Consider the following 19,963-nt stretch of genomic DNA (forward strand, 5'->3'; position numbering starts at 1 on the left):
AGCACATGCAACCATAGAAACAGTTCTGCTCTACTTGAGGCCCAGGCAAAGCCGCCTGTGCCCAGATTAACAATAGGCTCCCTTTCCACCCTACATTTCTCCAGCCTCATTATGCTTCGACTCAACCCAGAGAGCTAAACATGAACGGCATATCTTGGATTTTTGCAACCAGTCATGAATGTTAACTGATTTCAGTGAGCTCAATGTGACTATGATTAGATTGCTTATTAGAGATAAGAAGGGAAACGTCATTGCCTTTTAGCAATTAAAAAGAAAAAAAAATAAATGATGACATCTTACCTTGATGGTTTTGGTCTGAAGTCTCAAGCCATTTAAAGTATTGATGGCTTTCTCTGCATCCTTCGGGTCCACGTAATTCACAAATCCATAGCCTAGGCTCTGCCCTGCAATCACAAGACCAGAAAAAACACCCAATGTTACACTTAATAGAAACTGAAAAGTGACTGCTGAATACCAACAATGCAACACTGCCACATATGGACAAAACTGTCTTTCTATGAATCACTGGTGAATGGCATGAATGCAGTTCTACTCCAAAAATAAAGTGCCAGTTATAGTAGGACACAGAGATGAACAGTCAGCCTTTATTTCTCATCTGGCAGAGCATGAAGAACACAGGAGGTCACAAGCTCATTCCCAACAAACATCTATTTGGCTTACAACCTATAGTAAATTCTCAAACCAACTCTCTGACAAACATGTCTTAAATTAAAAACGACAGGCAATTGCTCTGCTTTCACACCAACTCATCTGACACAGTGCAGTAGCCAAGGCGCAATGTGTTCCCCTCTCTCTACAGTTTATCTCTAAAATGTACAATAGATTGACACCCACTCTTTATGTGCACAGAGGCAATTCAATTTCCTCCACCCACACTGCTGGGTCTCTCCGCAATTCTACTGCCGGTCAAGTTCACCAGCTCAAGCAGCTTCAGCATATTAATACAGCACATTGGCAACTAGAATTTTATCTACAATTTCACACGAGATTAGATGAAGTTAATATTTTCACATATCCAACTATCACATTTAAACACAAAACAGATTCAGTGAGACAACTGAGAGTTGCAGTGTTTGTGATGAGGAATCCACAAGTATAGTATAGTATACAAATATGATATATATTTACAAAAAAATGCATTAAAATACCAGCACATTAGCACCCAACTGCCAAATATTGCTTGCAGCATTGCTATAAAGTTAGCTTAAAGTTAGCTTAACTGTACATCTGTGTGTCCTATATGTACCATACTGGTTTTATCTGTCTTCCAACCATGAGTCACTACTCTCATGGGTTGTTCAGCTGTGATCAAGTGAAGTTCATAAACTTAATTTCACCTTGCATCTCAGGGACTATTATAGCCAGAAGAAACATGCCAAGCCTTTGAAATGAGCTGGGGAAATGACACTCTTACTTAAGCCTGGGGGGCAAACTGCCTGCCTCACTGTGTTATACTGTACATGCTGCATGCGGGCACACAATGCCCTTATAGTGAGGTCTTCCTATGGAATGTCTATTATTTGCCACATTCACTGTTATAACTGGGAGGCCCTACACATCCTCCTGGTACAAACAACTTTCAGCTGTCATTAAGAACTAGAGGCAGCATGCTGCTATGCACTTTCAGACAACTGCATCCAGCTTCCAATAAAAGACTAGTGCTGCCCATAGTGGGAGGAAAATGACACAAAGACTAAGCTTCTGCAGCAGCAACAGCAGCCAAGGCGAGAACATTTAAAGCAAAGAGGAAGCATGCAGCTCTCTGGTGATTACTTAGCATCTGATGTAGCACCAGTACACAGATGTAGGCTGGCTTAAATCCATTGCCACAGGGCCAAGGGAGAGACAAAAGCAACATAGTCTGGAGGGGATTGGGTTTTATGTAGTGCTGAAATTGAAATCAGAGCATCATTCCTGAGAAATGACTTGGAGGCTTTGAATTACATTAGGGCCAAATTTTTTTCCCCAACTGAGTCTGAAGTCAGTTTCTCTTGCCCCAATTCAAGCTTTATCAGTTAAAAAGGATTTTTAAAAAATAGTTTAACTGCTTATTTTATAACAGCATGCTGGTTAGTCACTGTTGTTGAGCAAAGCTGCATTGTCAATCAATACTGCAAATAGCTTAATCAATGATGACGTATAAATGTGTGCATTGACAAAAACTACTGCTCATGAGGAATCTGTTCCCTTTTCTGACTCAGTTATAGGATTAAAAAGCAGGTGTCTAGATCCTACATTTTGCAAATGTGATCAAACTAAAACTGACATTGTAACAGATACTGAATAAACGTAGCGCTAGAATATAAAGCAAAACACACTACTGCACCATGAGTTTACCAAATGCTTCAGATCAAGCACTGGAACAACAGACCTGTTATTCATTTAGCTTTTGCCAAACAAACATGAGCTTGAATTGGTAATGTCAAGGCTGTTTATAGATTAACCTAAAAATAAACAAATAAATGAAGCCAGAACAAAAGCTAGAGCTAAGAGCTCACCTTTTTCAGTTGGCTTTTTCTATAATAAAAAAGGCATTTTGTTCTTATACCACTTATTACAGAGCCTTTGGAACTGTGTCATACACAGACCCCATCAACACACTTTGTTTCACTAAAGATACTGGTGCAACTGTCATCCCTAATCCAATCTAACAGAAGCTGCTATTTTGAAAATAAAGTGAAACAAATTCTATATTCTACATTACTTCCTTCTTTTAGTAAAAAGGTATACACTAGAAATTAACATGACGTACAAGTTTTCACAAATGTGTACAACTTTCCAACACCTGGATACAAGATGAACATGACTGCAACGGCACGCATGGACATGCATAGAAATCTTGACAGCTTCACTTAAGCTCTGACATTTTCTATAAAGAAATGGCTTCTTAAGGCAGAGAGCAAATAAAATCTACAACTGACACATTAACAGGGAGCACAGAATGCTCTTAGAGGAAAAACACTGATTTTTGTTGCTTTAAAGAAAAGGCTACTTTTAAAAATACTGATTTAAAAAAAAAAAAAAACACAAATTCAGGGGTCATTAGGAGTAAATACATTTGAGATTAGACTGCCCTTGAAAAGCAAGACACCTAAACATGGGGTTGTTTACTGTGTAGCATGCAATTGGGTATTTAAATACCTATAGTAAAATATAAGAAAATTAAACTTAATTGGGGTGCTTTTGGTCTGTACTGTTGTTGAAGCATAGTTTACAATCTTATGCCTGGATGGTTCAAAACACGTTTTTTCCTCTTATGATGTTGGGTGATTACAAATGAAGTCTTTCCTCACTTTTGGGGATCCTTTATTAGAAAACAGCCCAAACATGTTTTCCAGTTATATATGCTATTTACCTAAGTGGTTCTGTATGCAGACAGACTATAATCTAGTTACACATGCATTACATTTCCAGACACTGAAATTGTACTGTCACACTGTCAGATGAAAACTAATTTATGCAGGTGAAGAACATCTAAATCAATAAAACCTTCAACATTTTGCAGCCCTGTAAACAGCTGACTGGTGCTGATAACCTGAACCAAAATTAAAAAGAGATAAAGTCTTCAAGGCCAAGAAGTCTGATTGGAAATACCCGTGTGATCTTTTTATAGAGAAACAAGAGGGCAACACCACAGAGGAACCCACACTTTGGTCGAGGTTTTGTTCAACTATTAATGTTTTTACTTATTCTGTGTCCGGGTCACCTAAAACATCAGACTTGATTTTCAAGTCTTACTCTATAAATTTGAGTGGCTTTCTTGCTCATACCACAAACTGTTTTGTTATTTGCTAAAGCAGAGTCTACACATGTACTGCAGGTAGTATCACGTTCAGTCCTTGTCACTCAAAGGCAGGCCAATTTCAAACAACTTGTTTCACTGAGTTCCTTGCACTTAAATTACTTGGAATGCCATGTTCACACTAGTGCCACAAAATATGCAACCTATCGAGCATGTTCATATTCAATCACCCAAAAAGACTGTGCTAAACAGTGATTTCAAACAAGGATCACTTGTCAATTCAGCTCAACCCATGTCACACATTATCAAATGCATTTCTTGTATGCATGCATGAACAAGGCTGTGTATTCCATACAAGACTAAACACTTGACAATTTTTATCATCACTGCATGCCAAAAATCTAAATTCAATAAATACATAATGAGACCGCTCCACACCTTCCATCCCTACAAATGCACCACCCTGGGCTTGTGGTCTACCTCTTGCTACCGTTAGTTTGCAGTGACATAAAATATGAATGCTTTGATTTATAGAATCACTTCTACAGTGCCACTCGAGTTGAGGTACCAATTAAAAAAAAGTTCTTTACTACACATGCAACTATAACAGAAACGCTTTTTAAAGAAATTCTAAAAGTAGAGCTTAGTGTTATTATAGAAGCAAGGAAAGACAAAGAGTTGACGGTTTTAGAGTTGAGGCTTTGTAGCTGTAGGGAATGTAAACAACCTTGCAAAGACAGACATGTGAGTACTGGTCAGCTATACATAAGAACTGTGAAATATTCAACATTATTAATATTTCAGAGGCAGATGTGGTTGTGCGCACGTCTTCCATGTTAATTTAATGAAGGTGACTAGCTTGGAGTCTCAGAATAAAGATAATCTATAATTATCAAAGTGCTAGCCTCTTAGTTCAAAAGTGCTTCTCAATAAGAGCCCTCTGCCCTACATCCTCATTTCAATGGAGAGATATGTTCAGTCAGCTAGGGCTGTCGATGTTTCAGGATCACATGCAAATGAAACAGATGTGCATATACATCCTTAAAAAGTCCAGAGAGACTCATGTGCCTGCCCACTGCACTGTGTTATAAGGACCAGATGGAGGAAGGTCTGGCTAACCTTGACCCAAACAGCTAGCAGTAAGAATCCAGCAGCCTCAGCCATTATCTACCTGCTCATGTCACAGAGGCCATGTCAGCATGTGCTGCTGCCAGCTGCATGGCTCCCATTAAAACAACCTGCTTCTTCTACCTGTCCAAATATAAGGAATGTAACAGTGCAATTAAACCTGAATGTCCCTTAAAATGCCTGCAGTAAAGAACCAAGGAAATACCTTCGTTGTATTCCATAGTATCTATTTAAATTTTCCTAGAGCTCAGTTTTTAGGAAATTCCATTCTGCTAGGGGCACTAGTATCATCCTACATATTAATGCAGCATATAAAGCAATTAAAACCAGCCTTATGTTATGTGCCGGTAGGTTTTGTAATAGCTAATATGTGAAGACGGTGCCTGATATTCTCTGCATTTATATGCAGAGTGATTGGCAGACTTTCAAAATGAAGGCTTCTGCATTTATTGGAGGCAAAAATGTCCATAAGTTATGATGCTAAATGTCAGATATACAAAGAGGAAATCACATACCATGCATGCATAAACAAAAAAGCCTGGACATGTACAATACTGCTAGAAGGGCCTAACTGATACATTATCTGGGTTCAATGTTAATATAACTGAGTAAATAAAATATTTTTGTATTCATTATTTTCAACTTCCATTCAATTTTACTTGAAAATATCAAATTTTATTATGTGCCAATGAGCACATAGTATCTGTTGGGCCCGAGCTACTAAACAGCCATAGCAATGCAATCAGATGCGTTACCTGTTATTTTGTCTCGAACTAGTTTACAGGACTCAATTTCTCCGATGCTCCCAAACAAACTCTTCAGCTCCTCTTGGGTCATGTTCTGAGGCAGATAGTTGACTATCAAGTTAGTTTTACTGTCCTCTATGCTCCCTGATTCTACAGGTGAGGAGCAGTTGTTTGAGATTGTTGAGGGACCGTTGCTTGTGTTGTTGCAAGTTGGTCCATTGGACAGCTGTGTTTCCATGGCAGCAATTACCTGCTAAAGAAACAGAAACAAAAATCAAATCAAAACCACATGCAAATCAAACAAAAACAGAAAAAAAATACCAGATAGTTAAAAAAGGACGCTCTTCACACATTGAAACTGGGGAGCTTTAGTGGATCAAAATCAAAAATTTCTTTTAACCTCAACACAAAATATCATAAGGCAATTAAGTTGCAGGAAACATACATGTCTAAAGTAATGACTGTTAAAAACCGTTCTTCATGCTGTATGTGCATTACCATAATTTTGTTTATTAACACTGTAGGTCATGTGAATTTCTGCCTTTAAATATCTGGCTAAATATGAAATGAAAAGTTTAAAGTAGGGGGAAAAAAAACAAAGACTGTATGATGAATTCCCTCTCTGCTATTCATGATTGCTGCTTTTGTTTCTGGGCAAACAGAAGAGACTTTTTAAAGAAAGCAATGTGATGCTGTATTAATCTGTCAGAAGCTCAACAATTGAGGAAGCAATATTCAAGTTTAGATGGCATATTTAAACATATTTTTCAAGGTTAAATGTGGCGAGCAAAGTGAAACATTACATTCCGCAGAGTGAACTAGATATTGCAAAGCCTATAGCAGCACCAAATCTACAGCCATCAGTACACTAGCATCGGACAACTTCAACGATATAATAATCAGTGAAGGCAACCAGCAATGAGTTAATGTATGAAGAGTCATCCTTTGTTAACAGATTCACCATGTGCAGAAAGCAGATCAGTGTCATCACACAACTATGCAGATTATTCTTAGGCAATCACATTTTGACTAACTTGTGCACAGGGGCCATGACATCATAATTTTAATTTCTATGAGGTAAACAGATTTAGACCATACCAATACAGTCAAACATTAACAACTTGGGAGCTTTTCATACACAAAACCCCAAAAGTGCCTGGAATCCAAATTGAACACGTGATTAATTTGGTTTGAACGTCGAAATATGACTGAGAGCTAACGTAATTGGTATGGCCTGAGCACTGAGACAAAAACAGGCCTTCCGGCAGTATGATTTCAAAAGAGAAGTGCCACAGACCCCAGTCCAAGGCTCAGGCGCCCACGAACCACTTCTAAGCAGAGAAGCCACATCGCACAGTCTGACTGCCATGTTAGTTTGGAGTTGCCGTCTGAAAATGTGGACACAAAAAGTACTTCATGTTAGATCAATAAGAACAAAAGCAACAGTCAGAGGTGATCACATGTCATTGTTGGGGAGAAGAGAAGGAGGCTATATTTTTTTTGAACTAGCTGTCCATGCAGATTGGCTTAAACCAGAGAGAAGGCAAAAGGCAAGGTTTCACTTAGTCACAATTCATCTTCAGTAAGGAGCAAACAGCAGAGCCAAGAAGTGTAGTGTGTTCAGTCAAGAGAGAAACCTGGCCGCAACACCAGGGACAATAAGCATGAGGAATGGCAATTAGTAAAATGGATGGGAGTGCTGCACAAAGACGCTCACTGAAATTGGAAAACACAAATCAACTGGTCTGCTCAGATTGCTCACATCCAGCAACAGAGCTGATGCTTAAGTTACGCTGACACATCCTGCATTTGTTAACCCAGTCTTTAGCACACAACGCACTAAAACTGCAAGCATCCACAATAAAATGATCAACAAATTTCCAGCAGGTCTTAACACACATTTTTCTAAAAGAAGCTACTGGCAACAGGTTCAAATCACCAAGGTTGAGCTGATGAGAGTTCACCATCATGTGGCTAACAACTGACTTAAATCACCACCACAAATGAGCTAAAAACAAGCCGCAGCAATTAAAAATCTACCAGATCATAGATATACTGATGTACTAGAAAAAGCTATTTGTAAGGAAAACCAGACTACAGCCACATTAAAAACAACTGGTGCATTTTAAGCACATTTGTTATACTAGGTTCAAAATTGATACAGCGGACAATCAAAATAATATTTCATTTTGGGGCATTTAGCGAGTTCCTGTGGGAAATTCTGTACATGCCTGTTTTTTATTTAATGTTGTGTCTAACCTGGTAAAATTAGCTGTAAGAAGTAGAAGGGCTCCATATTCAGCTTGTCAGGCAAAACAAAGAGAATGACCATTATAAATATCATAGCATTTTTTCCTCTGAGTATGGCCTAAGACAAGCACCTCTCTGTCCTGTACCTATGCACATTATGTTTAAATTATGATACAAATCCACACACAGACTTATGATGTTGAGGTGGCAATATTTTTTCAAACTTTCAATATTTCAGCACCGATGACTGAGCATTTAGCATACTATTTATGAATCTTTTTCACCTTGTGAAATGTATCTAGTGAAAATGTCAACTTGCCATAACTCAAATGTAAATTGATTTTCTCTACTCAAGTGCTGAAAACAGAATTGCAGTTTGCCAGACTGTATAACCCAATAAACCTGATCAATATTTCTTAGTGGAGTGCATCTCAGACCATGTCTATGTGCCATTTTCAGTCTTTCACCATACTCAGCCATACAGATACATAATGTAATGTTTAAAACATTAAAGTCAGTCAGACTTACAACAACAGTCATTCAGTGAATGACTGTTGTTGTAAGTCTGACTGACTGTATTTCGTAAGTGTGACTGACTGTATTTCTTAACAGGATTTTGAATCTTGACAGATTAAAGTCAATGCAGCTGTCATGACTGCCATTTCTTTTTCATTTGCTGCTTTTCTCTGTTAATTGTATCACAACACTGCCACAGCTCAGCTGTCAATGTCAGATGCAGCGATTGGCTGTGCTGCACATTATGATTTACATAAATGCACGTAAACTGACAAATGGCAGCAAACCATTCAGTGTCAGTCAGATCAAACAGCTGCAGATCCACTCTTGACTCTTGTTTGATTAGAAAATAATTACAACCTCAGCTTATCCAAGTGTGAAAAACTGGAGGTGTACTGTGAGTGTGTGATTAGAGTCCACTTTGATGGCTTGACTAAAAATGACAATGTACTGAACAGTGTTAGTTATCTAGAGATTCAGATATCTCTCTGCTGAGAGAATTATCAGCGTGTATCTCAGTGTACACAACAAAGCTTGTCAGTAGGGTGAATATGTAGGTTTCTTCCAGAGCACTGAATGCACTAATCAGGATTATAAAGAGCAGAATATCTTGCACTGATCAACATGACATGTTGCCAAGAGCTTTCTTAATAATTTTACATTCTCTCCAAAGTGCATAAATATCATACAAGCTATAGCAGTTTTAATATATATATATATATATATATATAAAATATATATAATGTTCATTCACAGATATACATAGATCACAGATGATTTTAGGTAAGTAATGATCATATGACAACCAATTTCTATTTAGAATTTTTTGGAGTACTACAAATATGGGATACAGGAAAACTGTTGTAAACACTCATCATTTAGCCATAAAAACACTGTAAACTGAAGAAAAACATCTTCACATTTCATGCACCCCAGGCATTCAGACCAAGCGCTTAATCTGCCTTTAAGACAGGTCAGCTACATGTTACAGTTTTAGGAATTGAGAGAGTCAGGCAGCTTCTTTTTCCTCAATTCAATCTGAAAGCGTGTGTCAATGGTCAGATGACCACTCTGTCGGCGCACGACCGACACATTCGCTTCTCCCCTCATGCTCTATTATCAAGCCAGTAACAAAAGAAGTCTCTGTGCTTTTCTGAACATCAAAATATAAAAACTGGTCACTTTTATTTACCCATTATTTCTTGTAGAATCCACAGCTGTGACAGGACCACAGTGGACTCAAGCCAACACTTTGGTTGAGTCAGCTGTGTTCGTGAAGCTGTATTTGAGTGGTTAAATCTGTGCAAGAACCTTCTCACGACAGTGCACTCTCAACTGAACCGCACAACATCCCTTGTCACACACAATATGCTCAACCCCAGTGTTTGCAGATATGCAGTGGTTTGGAAGCCATGTGTTAAATGGCTTAATGCACAGATTCCTCAGTGTACATATGAAAATACACCATTCAGTAGCAGCATCACTTAACAGCTTGCCGCTTCATAATGACTGTGCTTACTGACTGACTTGGTCTGTGTTAAGGGTAGTGATTTAATTACTAAACTTGACAATGATAAGATTTCCTGCTCATGTTTCATAATGTCAGTTGAATATTCAACTGACAAAAGAAGCAGTTTTGAACTGAACTTCTGTCTTAATTTTTGACATTTAACCAATTGAAAAAATTATCAGAGGAGCATTTATACATAAAAATGACATGGCACAGTAACACTTTGTAATTGTCCAATAATTTTTGCAGTGAAAGCTGAATATTCATACCAACATTGCTTGCAGGTTGGAGAGATGCGTGTACATAGATTTTTGCTTTACTTCTGTTTTTATGAAATATGTCAATCCTTACGGTCACTATTTTCAGACTTCTGAATATTCTGTGGAGAAACTGCACAGGCAATGTTGCAGTGCAAAATTGCAAATCCATGACTCATCTGATTTGCTTGTCATGTCCCTAAACCAAGGTCAGACCCCACTGACTACATAACCTGAGCAAAAATACAAACTACAGCCATACAGCAAAGAGCTTCATCCCACGTGACCTATTACCATGGATTATTTCTTTCACTAGAAGAAACAATAACCTCAGCAGAGTGTGTGATTATCACATGGAAACTAAGGGTGAGAATAGTATGGCAAAGTTCAAAGACTCAAATAGGACAGACAGATGTCAAAGGCCAAAGAGGCTGACTTGTCAGACTGGTCCAAGGGAAAGGCTTCTGAGATGTTACATTGCTTTTACAGTCTTGCATTTTATCTAATATCCCTTACAGTAAAATGTTAAAGCCCTTAAGAATTACAAATTGAAAGCATCAATACACGTCCACCACGTTAAGAATGACCAGTTCTATGCAAATGTGATCTCTTACTGCTATTTCCTATCAACACAGATGGTGTTGCTAGCCACATCTTTTTGCCTGCCAGCCAAGGAGCTTAACAAGGAAGGTGAAATGCATGCATGAGGTTCATACTACTAAAAACAAGGTGCTTCAATCCCATAGGCCATATGAGGAAAGAGTATCACAGACAAGTGATATGTACAATCTGTTACCTGTGTCAAACATTTTTCAGCACGCTTTCCAGCAAATACAAAGAGATGGTAAAAGGGAGGCAAAGCACTAAAGTAGTCAGAGTTGATGATACTTCAAGACTCAATCTCCAACACATCAAGGTGTAAACACCAACTTTTATTGTCCTGTTTCTTTAGTAGGTTTCGGCAACTGATGATAAAAAAAGGACATGTACGTAAACCCTGGGAGATTTGTCATTTACGTCTGTTTAGTTTATCCATGACAGTCTCTCAGTTGATTTGTCAGTAAATTTACCATATCATAATGTCTATCAACACTATAATACAAAAGTATATAAAAGTATCTGTATTGTCCACTTCTACTCTCTCATATAGGAAACCACAACCCTAGGGATCAATACTCCATCATTAACATCCTTTATAATCTGTCCCTGAAGATGTGTAAAACCTGCTCCACATAGAAAATGAAGACAGGAGGACTGCAGGTAAGCACAAGTAGGCCACAATATACAACAATAAACAGTTGTCACTGGCTTATCTAGGCATCATTAATGGCACATTTCTCATAGTTTGTATTTCTTCATAAGCATAGTTTGTTTACTCTTACTCTACTCCAGACAGCAAATGTGAATATCTAATTATGGCTTCACATCTCAAGAGAAAAAAGTCAATGTCTTGTGTTTCAGTGTTATGCATTACATCTGACAACGACAAATATGACATTATACTAAGTGATAATACTGAATTAGCACCACACTCCAAAACTGACTGAAAGATTCTGATCAGCACACAAAGGTTTCTCCCCAACACAGTGGTCCTGATATTTTGATTTAGGCCAAAAATATCCCGTATCAATAATCCTTTATCAAAGGTGGCTCATCAGTTTTTAACCTCAAAAATTTAAAGCGATACTAAATGTGGCAAATAGAGTTGTCGTCTATGTCACATTCACTGCAAGCATTCCAGTCACACGAAGGATGGGGTTTTGAACTTCGCAGGGTCAACTTAACCCTCCTGCTGCTCCTTCCATCTGTTATTTGTTTCAAAGTGAAATAAAAATATAAGTACTCCTTTCACATTTCAACTTCTGTGCTGTTTTGTTAACATGACAGAAAGGATACAAGGACAGAAAATTTAAAAAACCTAAGTGATATTTAGCCAAACTTTCTCAAATGCCAAAAATCACAAAAAGCAGTTACCCACTCCACACACAGCCTCCTCCACGTGCATAGTAACAGAGAGAAAAACAGGCCACAGGAGAACATATTGTTGCTGAAGAAAATGACTTATTTCAATCTCCATTTCATATGTTTCACCTTTTATTCTAAGAACAAAGCACAAACATTGGCTATTGTCCCGCTTGAGATAGTGCCACAAGGCAGAAATATTTCATTAGATAAACACTTGGAAGAGGAAGCTTGGCAAGACGCCTCTCCCCAAAAATTTCAGTCAAGGCTTTCACTGTGTGCAGCCAGCCAGCATCCTCCTCTTAGTGCAGGCATTTCAGTGCGGAGCATCTTGTTCCCTGTAGAGGCCTTGCCTCACAGTTTTTGTTAGAAACCAACCCCAGATAAAGACCACAAGGTTCTTTTTTTGTTTTCCCATCATTGCTAAGATAAACCATCCACCTCCACAATTTTACCCCACTTAGCAGGCTGCCTTTTAGGACTCATTAAAGTGTAGCATGTTTAGTTATTGGTACTCTCAGATCCCATAGCCTTCTCACAAGGGGTAGAAAAGCCTCCACACACAGTGTTACTATGAAGAGAATACAGTGATTCCCAATGTAAATACAGTGAACACTTAAGACTTCACACACACACCCTTAAGTTATCAATTGTCACTATGACAATATGCAAAAAGCATAAGGGATGATCAAAAGTAACAACAAAGCTTAGGTATTGCTTAACATGCATGTAGTTCATTCAAGGAGTTCAACAGATACAATACTTTTGTGCCTTAGCCACACATCACCCTTCAACCTCTGAGGCTGGTGGAACTGGCTCTGTTTTAGCAGCTCACTGATTGTGCTAATTAATTACATGGAAAAGTGAATCTGAGGAGGAGTTTGGATGCAAGGTTTCACAGCTGATCAAACTCTTGACTGAAGTACAGCTGTATATCAACTGATGGTATATATGGAATCAATCGCAACCTGACAACATTTCATACCTGTATACTGTCTGGAGCTTTTTAATTGGCAACTATTTTCATAACTGATGAACAGTTTAGGTTACTTTATCAAGCAAGAACATCGTCAATTTGCAGGCTCCAGCTGCTCCACTGTGAATTTTCTGGTTTGGACTGTTGGTCAGGCAAATCAAACAATACATAAGATGATGATTGTCACAAGCATTTTTCACCATTTCCTGGCGTTTTATAGGCTAAACCTTTAACCATAAAAATAATCAACACATTAATTAATGATGGAAATTACTGTTCATTGCAGGCCTAATCCTGTTCTTACTTGTATTACTCTACACTATGCATAACCATCTGAGGACAGGAGTTGATGCCATTTCAGCGTTTCCTACAAGATTCTGTTTAGAGGGGGAGAGTCTAGCCCAGGTTATTTTCTGCAGCTGCAATTCACAGATGTCCCCTAAATGCCTCATATGCAGGCTATTGGTGGACACTAGCTAGGCAACTGGGTACAGAGAAGCCTCTAGTCCAACTCAGTGACTGCAGCATGTGCAACCCAGACAGGTGTGTAGTCAAAAATGTGATTGTTTGAAAAGAGTTAAATAAGGCTTTCTAATGGAAGGTTTACCTAAGCTGAAAAGCTGAAGAGTAATTTAATCTACTTGGATGGATCTTAACCAACCTGATAGAGTGCATTTATGGGAAATGCTGTGTTTGTTTTTTTGGGGGTGGGGGGTTGTAGCCTACAACCAAAGTTTCTTCAGCTCTAAATTAAATCAATCCAAATGATGTATTTAAGTCTCCACTGCCACTTGAGGATTAAGTAAAGGCCATCAAGATATACACTCTAGATAAGAAATGTAGGCTTGCATACCTCCAAGTATTGATTCTAAAAAACAGTTTCAGTCTGTTTGAAAAATATGGGCTTTATAAGGAAGAGAAGCTTTGTTAAATTTATATTTGAAGCTTAAGTTAAGTGATAACACTGTCTATATCAACATGGGGAAACACAGTAAAATAAAGCTCTAAGATTTTGTAATACATTAATCACAGAGGAAATAAAACCAATGTACAGATCTAACTGTAGAACTTCTTCAACTAGAACCTGAAGCAAACAGTGACATCAGCATGTACTTTTGTGACACTGAGCACTTAAAGTGAGGAGGCACGAATCTCTGCTACTAGCTCCTCAGAGGATTAAATTGACCAAGTATGCGTGACAAGCTGCCGAGTGAAGAACTCCAGAGTGCACACACTGACATGCACGGCCTGTCCTTGAAAACTAAAAGCCCACAAGTAACAGTTCAAAATATCCCAACTGAAAACATAGATGTGACTAGTCTACCCACACACACACTGAGGGTTACAAAAGCAAGTGCTGCAACATACAATGCTGTAAAAAGTTTCAGATCTCCTGTACTGTGATGAGAAAAATAAGGTGTATAATGGGAAGGGAGCCTGTGGAGCAAACACTGGAATTCACTAATAGTGAATTAATATTTTTGGGTGTAACATCACCCATAGTAATGGGAATCAAGAACCAGCTCCAGTTAAGAACCTGTTTAAAAATTATCAGTATTGTATGAATATGAGCATATCAATTATTTTTTATTGACGCTCACATTTTTCTGACAGTTAGCAATGCAAAACAATGAAGCCAAACTAATGCATCTATGCTACTGGAAACGTGCAACATGAAGGAGCCTTGGCGGAGGGGGAGCAATATTGCTTTCCAACTGAGCAGCACGTCCATTACCGAGGGTAAATATTCCCTGATATAATAACATTAGCACCACACAGGCAGGCTTAGCACATTTATTCTTTGACTAGGAAAACCTAAATGAAAATCAATGCTGTACAAATATTTTCTCATTTCATTTATTTTAGACAATGACAGACAGTTGCACTGATGCTGAAAACGCCTGTGGGCCTACTTTTCCCCCCACACAGACAACTGATAAGGAATCCATAAGAAAACACACCAATATGCAGACAAACCATGGACAGTGCAAAAAAAGGAATAAAATTTTCACCTGGTTTATCTCTAATACGCACTTTCTAAACTTAAAAAAATTTCACAACATTGACTCCACTTGAATCCGGTAAGTTCAATTCTTTGAATCACCTTAATTTGACAGAAAGCAAGGGAGCAATCTTACAAATTATTTACTACATTACATGCTAGCAGGATAACTCATTGAGGTCATGTAACTCTGCAGTCGACACCTCAAAACTCTGCTCAGTGCTTCATTGTATCTTTGCTCTACCATGCCTACAAGCAAGCAAGCTTTTTTGTAGTTAAATATTTAAAGATTAGCAAAAAAGTACCAACATACATGCATAAAGTTTGTCCTGAAGGTGCTGAGCTACAGTGGGTAGGGTTGAGGGTTGGGTATTACCAGTCAGAGCATGTCAGAATAATACTGAAAAGTGACGCAATTCTCAGTCATAATTGTCAGCCTGCCTCCAAAGTAGTGGTGCATATTTCTCACTGCAGATTTGGAAAAAAGGAATAATCCAGCAGTGTTGGGAGAAAAACCACATTCGCTACACTGTTTGCTTTTAACAAAATTCTGTTGGGTAGTTTATATTGCTCAAGAGACTGCAACACATGTTCATCATTATTGAGTTTTGACCAGAGGCATTTTTTTCCCTCTCTGGCTTGATGCTGTTGATGCCAATGGAAAAATATCAACAAGTCATTGCTTGTGAAAAAGAATCTTTCATATTTGCCACTCTCTTATCATAAATTTCTTTTATTTCATTAAAAGATAGGACAAACATCTGAGTTTGTTATGATCAAATTAATTACCAGCACCATTAGTTAAGAATAAGTAACAATGGGATACTCTAATTAGGATTTAATGCAAAGTGAGCCATGTTAAATGTACTGATTCTGACAATTTACTAATAATGAAACTTTATGTAATAACACCAAAGAAATTTACTTTAACATAACATTAAATCATTTTCAGATGCTGGCCTATCGGCCAATATACAAAAAGGTGCACAGGCTATATAAAAAAGGCTGTCAGTGTGATCCTTAAGCTGGGCTTAATATTATATTCTGACACAATAGCTGGAAATGCAAGACAAACCACAGGTATGCAAATTAGACACTTGGAAACAAAGAGTTTAAATCTAAAAGAAAACTGACACTTGTGATTGTTCATTTAGCCCTGGGTGTATCATTGATGTTGAAACGTTTCAGTCTCTGACATTTAAGAAGTGCCTCACCTACTCTGACAATTTTCAGCTGGAGGTCTTGGACTACTAACCTCAAAAACAAGTGTCTTTGATTTTGTCAATTTAGCAATCAAAGCCCAAACATTAAATATGGGCTTAGATATTACAATAAAGTTGCTTACTATGAAGACCCAGTCCAACAAATTATCACTAAAAAGAATGTTTAGATACCACTATGCATAATTACACTACCACTGTTTCTCACTGCCATAGACCTACGCCATAATGGAGCCAAATATTACTACGTTATATTAAACTACACAAACCAACACTAACCACATCACGCCTATACAGAACATGGGATATGGTCACCTATTAATCCCTTTATGGATTCAGGGACACTGCAATGCTGGCCTCCAGTAATGAGCGACACATGCAGAGGGAGGGCCACCCTGTGGCCAAACAGACAATAAGGACTGAATGAAAACAGTCCTGTGCACCATCCACACGCCCAGACTAGATCAACTGCCGGGGGGGGAGTAGTAGAGGAGGAGGCCACCAAGAGAAGAAAGGGGGATGGGATGGACATTTAAGAAGGACAAAGGGGGCAAAATTGCTTTTTTTGTGTGTTGTTGCAGCTTTAGCCACCCACTGTACACTAACCCAGTTTTGACAGCAGCACACATTGCTGTACAGAGCACAGTGATGTGGCCTTTGCAAGTTCACTCACTGTCCTGCATTTTAGTCACTCTGTCAGCAGCCTTTATTTAGAAAGGCACACGTGGGGGCTCAATAATACATAAAGACAACCGCTCTTATCTCTAATCTCTCTCAGGAGCACAGAGGCTGCTGCAATTGTGGAAGTTGCATGAACCCAAAAGAAAAATGCCTAAAAGCAGCATTATATATATATATATATATATATATATACACACACACACACACACACACATATACACACACACAGAAATAGAACATGTTCGCATCTACTATTTAAAGCTGAACATGTGATTAGATCTGCAATGATACTTCAGTTGAATTAAAAGCTCTTGTATTCTGAGCATTAGTGATATTAAGTAGAAAACTTATTAAAATGTAACCTGGTTCTGAATTATGTAATCTGACGTTGTCTGGTACGTCTTTAATAGAAATTTTAAAATATTAGGTTTTTTTGCACAGACTTATCACCATGAATACTACATTTACTCAGGTTTACACTATGTTATCAGCAACAAACAATGCATTTCTAGTCTGCTAATCATACTGTATTTCAGCCATCCTTTTTTGTAAAATCAATACATGATTTCAAATGCCTTACTGATAAATTATATTCAAAGTAAAGAATACCACAGACCTTAATTCATATTACTGTAGAAAGTGTATCACACACACCTTTTCCTCAGTAAACAACCCCATTTCCTCCTGCTGGGCTGTCCCCCTATACCCACAGGACCACAGATGTCCTGTGTTTTGGCAGCCTCCTGGTAAATTAACCGGTCAGGCTTTTAGCTGCTGGCTGGACAATATGTAATCTTTTCATGAACTACCAACTGAAGATTACCCACCGCAAGCTGCCAACTATGACTCTGATGCCTGTGGCTTAAACACATTCACCTGCTCAATATTCAAGGCCACGTACTGCGTCCATAAGCACACAAAAAAAAAAAAACTACAAAGAATATGCCTTTGTTTAAGCCTTTCAGCGTAAAAACTATAATGAACAATAACCTGTTCCTTTAACTGGAGTTACAGTTACTAAAAAACATCCTTCTTGACCATTTACAAGGGGAGTGACAGCATGAGTAAGGGCATCACATGCCATATCAGTTTAAGATTACAATCACTGATGTGAAAGGTAAAGGAAAATACAGTTTCATGTACTGAATTAAGAATGTGTGCGCATGCAGAATAAATTCACAACCTAAGATCCAGCTAGTTTTGCAGCTTTAATCAGGAACTGATTAATATTTTTGCAAATATTTCTGGAAATAATTGACACCAGAAATAGTATAAAATTAAATAAAAAATATATACACACTACAAAAAGTACACCTGCTACTTTGCATCAGACGTGCGTATATCTGCAGTTTAAGACAGGTCTGAGTTGAATCCATTGTCATGTTTAACAAAGGGTAAAGGTGACTGTTGAAACCAATGGAGCTTAAAGCTAACCTCTCTTTAAGTAAGGTGATTCTAATTAGTTGGACTAACAAGTGAAGGTGCCTTGTTTAATTGGTTAATCACCGACACCTGTGCTAATGCGGGTAATCTGCGCCACAAGAACAAAAGCGACTGAATCTGGGTTCATGTAAAATCCAACTTACTAAATGAATTCTCTCAGACTACTACAGCAAGTCCCAGAATGCAAAAAATACTTTTAGCTTTGTGTAGCATTTCGAGTGCAACTCCATGCTAGAGTTAAAGTCACACAAACAAGGCGTGGTCGTTTAGCCGAACGCGGTTTGAACGACTGCCGACAGCAAGTGTTACGTAACAGCCGTGAGGAGTCCAAAAATTTTGTGTGGACTGCGGCGTTTATCAAACTAAGTTTGTGGGGCTCGGTTCTTATCATTATGGGGTTAGTCTTGCGTGGTAGCTAGCACCGATGTTTAGCTATGGGCTTGCCGCCACCGTAACAATTTATATGGGTAACTTGGCATTAGACAAACCCAGGAAATACTATATCACGTTAAAACATAAATATTTCTAATGAAGTTCTGCGAGCAACATGTCCGACCCGGTGGCTTGTTGCGCCCGCTTCAGTTTGGCCTTGCTAGCTACCGTAACTCGTTAAAAGCCGTTTCGCTATGCACATTTTCGGCACAGTTGATTCTGGCACATAATATTTTTACACTATAACTATGTGGTGTCTTACCTTGAGGTGTTAGATCGGCGGCGCGGGTATTTAATGATGTAAAGTCTGCAGACATCAAACTTTCGGTCGCAGTCTTTGCGCAGTAGAATAGGGGGCGGTGGCGGGAACGCAGCCCCCCTAAGTAAACTAATCAGACCCTTGGCCAATCAGCGAAGACCCTGTCTCTACCCCGGAAATATACTATTAACTAATTGATTTGCTGCAGGTGTACTTTGGCTTCATGCTACCTAAACAGGAGTGCTATGTCAAGCAAAGTGTTAAGTGCAAAAATACCCCCATAAGACATACAACAACGAAACTACTGGAGCAGAGGCCCACAAGACTGAGTCTGGGTGTCACAAGGGTCCCAGGGGTATTCAGAGGAAACCAGCAAAATTAGAGATAGTTTAATTTGATCCACTACAATAACAACAGGAATTTATAAGCATTGCTGTTTCTATTTTAGAATCCTCACTGATGTTATTTCTGCACCTACAGGGCATACATGTATTTGGTATTAATATAGGTATAAAAAGAGAGAATAGCCGACTGATAAGTTGCCTTTAGCCTGGAAATATATATATGTATATATATTTATTAAGACTAGGAAGTGTAGGTTTGTCTACATTAATTTAGACCTGTATGGAAATTCAGAAATAGCATACAAATATGCCTATGATAGCAGAACTTAGAAAATATCATCCAGCAACTCCAAGTAGCGCATCACACAGGCTGCACTTAACCTATATAGCATTACTCCTCTTAGAGTTAAGACAGCATCTTCATCCCTATAGGCTATTTTACATTTAAATTCAAGAATCCGTCCATTACAATAG

At 38.4% G+C, this 19,963-nt stretch overlaps 1 protein-coding gene across 7 annotated transcripts in view; it reads right to left on the reverse strand.

The window, feature by feature from the left end:
• elavl2 (ELAV like neuron-specific RNA binding protein 2) overlaps positions 1 to 19,963 on the reverse strand; it is a 146,957-nt gene that overhangs the window by 10,373 nt on the left and 116,621 nt on the right. For 3 of the 7 annotated variants that reach the window (XM_018694101.2, XM_018694103.2, XM_018694098.2), the window contains 3 exons: positions 6,935 to 7,025; positions 5,647 to 5,890; positions 301 to 404 (listed from right to left, as the gene is read on the reverse strand). In XM_018694101.2, the coding sequence (XP_018549617.1) occupies positions 301 to 404; positions 5,647 to 5,890; positions 6,935 to 7,006 (420 nt within the window). In that variant the 5' untranslated portion in view covers positions 7,007 to 7,025. Of the gene's footprint in view, positions 1 to 300; positions 405 to 5,646; positions 5,891 to 6,934; positions 7,026 to 19,148; positions 19,544 to 19,963 lie in introns of those variants that run through there. The other 4 variants (XM_018694099.2, XM_018694102.2, XM_018694104.2 and 1 more) reach the window with 4 other exon arrangements.

The sequence above is a fragment of the Lates calcarifer genome, linkage group LG14, assembly GCF_001640805.2.
Source record: "Lates calcarifer isolate ASB-BC8 linkage group LG14, TLL_Latcal_v3, whole genome shotgun sequence".
In the NCBI taxonomy this organism is placed as follows: Eukaryota; Metazoa; Chordata; class Actinopteri; family Centropomidae; genus Lates; species Lates calcarifer.